Raw genomic sequence first — 4,325 nt, 5'->3', positions numbered from 1 at the left:
TGAAGGACAAGCAGTACTACAAATCAGGGGTGCTGTCGCCCGAGCAGCGATCTCTTTACCTTCCAAGCAAGCAACCATGGCGCAGCGCAGCGCGACAGGAAGGGGACACAAAAACACGTTGCCATGGACGCCACCACGACAAAACTTGGAAGCAAATAACTTCACTCCTAATTACAGAATTACCACACACACCGATCCATATATACTAGGCAAGTCATAAGTGAATTAACCATCCTCTCCATTTTTCTATCTAAAAACCACGAGTTTTCCACGCGCGACCGGGTAAATATCGCCACCTTTTTCCTGCCTTTCCCCTCCTACCCCCTCCCTCCCTCCCCCCGGCCACATCCACGGGCATATTCTCGGCTCCGTCTCTATATATAGGCCATTTCCATTCATACGTTTTCTCTCGTCTCCGTTCACGATCGATCGATCCGCATCGCCGTCGCCCTCGATCGCCTTCCCTTCCGCCCCTCTCTCCCACACAGTAGGTGCCCCCCCTCACCTACCCCAAATCTTTGCGCAATTCACACGGATTCGCGCAAGCACATGCTTATTATATAGCCCCCGATTCTTCATCTGCTGTTCCAGGACTCCCACGGCCTCTGGAACCTGCTTCTTCTTCCTCGTCGTCGCAGTCTTCTTCTTGTTGTTGTTTGGTGTGGAGAGATCGACCGGATGACTGGCTGCAGCGGCAACGGCAACGGCAACTCGCCCGCCTCGGCCATGGGGCATCAGGTACTTTGGTCGATCGACCGATGCCATCTCTCTGAATCGGATCCCTCCCCTGTTTCTGAAGGAGTTTGAACACACACGCCAATTCAGTCCGGGAGAACCGTTCAGTTTCTTGAGGAAATTTTCCTTCCAACGATCACGGGCGCCCTGTTGCTGTCGTTGATGCTGTCTTGCTCTCCTTTTCTTCTCCCTCTCCCTGTGAGTTGGCGTAGAAACAATGCAGTGTTGCGTGCCGACGACCGGTTATCCGAAGATATTTTCTAGCTGAGCGTTATCTCAAGATTTTATTTTCCTTTAGGGCCGTTGATGTTTCTTCATACATGCCGAGGACGAGGAGCGTTATCTGAACATTTTATTTTCGGGCCGGTTACCAGAGGAACACTCCAGCACAAAGGAGTACTTACTCTGTTCTGCTGGGGCATCTGACTAGTCGCGTGCTGTCTAATTTTCTAGCACAAAAGAGAGACTTTTGCACTGCACGGGAAATCGGAGTCTTCTTATTTGAATCGCACGCACCACAGCCAGTCAGTGCAGATCTTTTCTCCCACTTATCCCCAACAGCTACACAACAAAACCGGTCAAATCAAATCAAATCATGCGTGTCATCAGTCGATAGGGCCATGGAGGGGGTTGCTTTTGTTGACTGCACATACAAACCATATAATCGCTGCGTCGACTTTACACGAGCCATTTGTTTATCTTTGTTTTGTTCTGCAGACTCTTTTATGCTGAATTTTTGAGGCCGTTAAGAAAAGTCGAACTCTGAAACCCCTGAATTTTTTTGAGTTGCAGACGGTCACTGAGAAGAAGTTCGGAGGAATTGCACCAAAGAAGCCTCTGATTTCAAAGGTACGCTACTGCGTGAACGTTCATTATCAAGCTTGGCTTCCAACACACTCAATCGCCATGGACTTGTTTAATCACTGCCGTTTCATAAAAATAATTATAGAAGAGGCTGTCGCACTAGTACTACTATTGTTTTCTGAAACTAATACATAATGAGCGTTCCATGAGCCTGAAGAAATATATTCAGAATAAGGATCTGATTATATTTGCTTGCATTAATTTTCTATATATTCTACTACTGCTTCAGGACCATGAGCGCGCCTACTTCGACTCCGCGGACTGGGTCCTCGGCAAGGTACTGGTGCAATCCAAAACTGAATATCATCTACACTGCCCTGACAAGTTAGATGTGCTATATCCACAAAACCCCTTTTCTGAATCTTGTGTTTCCTCCTTTTGCTTCAGCAAGCTGCAAGCAACAACGCACAGGCGGCGGCAATCGAATCCTTGAAGCCAAAGCTAAAGGTAGGTTGTGATCCTTGTCCCATCTCAACTGCACACTGCATTACATTGCACTGCAAGCATCTATCATTCAGATTTTCAGAGTTGAACTGCGGTGTAAGTAATCTCTGTTTATTGCGTGCAGAGGACGCCCCATCACCAGCTCCCCCCTCGCAAGCCGGCCTGCGCGTCCGGCTGATCGACCGCGATGATGCGACAAGGTAAGAAATGTTCTCTCTTCTTCACATGGTGCTGCATGCACGTTTCTGAACTAGTAGCATGTTTCTGCAGATCCAACTATGTGTTCTGAACTCTCTGTTCTTATCTTATCTGACTGATCATCATGATGTAGGGATCACCAGAGGGAGCCGGAGCGGTCGCATGAGACGACGAAGCTGGTGATTTAGCTGGTGGCATATGTTAGGAGTCGATCGAGTCAGGGTTTGAGATCTGCAGTTAGACCCTTTTGGTTCTAGCAGCCTAAGATTGTCACAGTAGGGCTAGTAGCATACTCCTACAGTGTTATGGCTTCAGCTTGAGATGTTTGGTTTTCAGTACTTTTCTGTCAGTAATTTTCTACTCTTTCAAATCGAGGAGCTTCGGCGCTCCCGGTTTCATTGAAATGAAACAAAAACGAATTCGAACAACACTTAAAATCACCCGCAAAAAAAAAAAGAACAACACTTAAAACATCAGGGCCACGGTCTGCCCAAACTACTCTAACATAGTACCATCAACTATATGACCATGCTGCACAACACCTAAGAACTGGAAGAACCACAAATCGTTATGGTCAACTCAGTAACAAATACCCTGCCTCGCACGTTTTCGCCCTAGGCTAATTCTTCTGGTCATCGGCATATGAGTAGAATCACGCGGCTAAACATGATCAAACTGGCTTCAGCCTGAGATGTTTGGTTCAAGTACTTTGCTATCAGCAATTTACTCGTTGTCTCTGAAAACATGGAAATACGTACAAACCCACTTGCATTTTGGAATTTTTTGAACTCATGACAGAAATTGATATATTGGGTTGGTGAAGACTGTTTTTTCTAGAGAGAGACGTGAAAAGACTATTAGGATGGATAATTTGAATGGACCTGGTAAAAAAATTAGCCCATTTATGTTTCTATTTTTTATGGAATAAAAAAACGATGGGTCCTTTTATAATTTTTTTTGACAAAAGTACCTGTATAACGCTGAATCTATATCTCGGCTACTGCGAGTTAGAGCTAGTGCTGGCCTCAGGCGCTTACTACATGGGCCGCGGCCCAGTACCAAGGCAGAGTGGTATTCTTTTTCACTGGTTTTTCGGTTCTGGTTTTAGTGCTTTGTCTGGTCGGTTTTTCTCTGGTTCACTCCTGATTTAGTGTATTTGTTATGCTTCTCTCCGGGTTCCAATGTTTTCTTAATCATTTTTTCTAGTTTTGTTTCTTTACTTCTTTTCCTTTTCTTTTATGTTTGCTGTTTCTTTTTTCCAATTCCAAATTCCACTTTCTACCTTTGTGTTTTAATTTAATTTATTTTTTCCTTTCTTTCTATATTATTTTTAATTTTTACTTTTATTTCTTTACTCCACAGTGTAAGATACGCCAGTTTTTCCGTGTTATAAAAACAATGTAGTGGTTTTTTGTAAACAACCTGAACTGTTTTTAGTAGCATGTAAATTTTATTATAAGTTCATAATTTTTTTCTAAAATACTGTGATTTTTTTTGTAAATAGAGCGAGATTGTTTTAATAGGTAAACTTTTTGGAAAATGGTTATTATTCTTTTCTAGACAGCACGTATTTTTTAATAGCATGAATGTTCCGTTTAATGTATGCGTATATTGTTGTAAAATAGTGTGATTTTTTTGTAAACTGTGTGAAACGTTTTAATAGCATGAACATTGGTGTTTAAGCAGCATGCAAATTTAAGTTAGAGTATGTGACATTTTTAGTGACTTCAAAATTTCTAATAAATTACAAAAAAATACATATTGAATCTTTTCTAAATAGACTCTGAATAATTTTTTACAAAAATATGAATATTTCCTAAATATATATGAACTTTTTATAGAATAATAGAAAATAATTTATATCCCAACAGGAACATGTCACTTGGATTGAAACAAATATCATGCTTAGATTGGATGCACTAGCAAAGTGAACCAGTTAACTATTTTTCATATATACATGGAAGACTTTTCTTCTCGCACTCATGAATACATGAGATAAATATTCTAGTTGTTGTTATTCAATGGTGTAGACCGGCAAAAAGGACTGCATGGACATTCAAATTCCTTACAAAAATGCTTAAAAA

General features: G+C 42.0%; 1 protein-coding gene across 2 annotated transcripts; it reads left to right on the top strand.

Moving 5' to 3' along the window:
- The first annotated feature begins 327 nt into the window (after positions 1-327).
- LOC125535547 lies at positions 328-2,579 on the top strand. 2 transcript variants are annotated; one of them, XM_048698613.1, is made up of 7 exons: positions 328-487; positions 592-738; positions 1,528-1,584; positions 1,829-1,876; positions 1,987-2,046; positions 2,168-2,243; positions 2,375-2,579. In XM_048698613.1, exons 2-6 carry the CDS (start codon positions 679-681, stop codon positions 2,219-2,221), a joined length of 279 nt encoding a protein of 92 aa, XP_048554570.1. In that variant the 5' UTR covers positions 328-487; positions 592-678; the 3' UTR covers positions 2,222-2,243; positions 2,375-2,579. The 2 variants fall into 2 exon arrangements, with proteins under 2 accessions (XP_048554570.1, XP_048554571.1); XM_048698614.1 differs by having other exon boundaries at positions 355-491.
- The last annotated feature ends 1,746 nt before the right edge of the window (positions 2,580-4,325 follow it).

This window comes from Triticum urartu, chromosome 2, assembly GCF_003073215.2.
Source record: "Triticum urartu cultivar G1812 chromosome 2, Tu2.1, whole genome shotgun sequence".
NCBI classification, from domain to species: Eukaryota; Viridiplantae; Streptophyta; class Magnoliopsida; order Poales; family Poaceae; genus Triticum; species Triticum urartu.
Note: the sequence above shows the minus strand (reverse complement) of the source record. Positions and strands in the feature narration are given on the sequence as shown.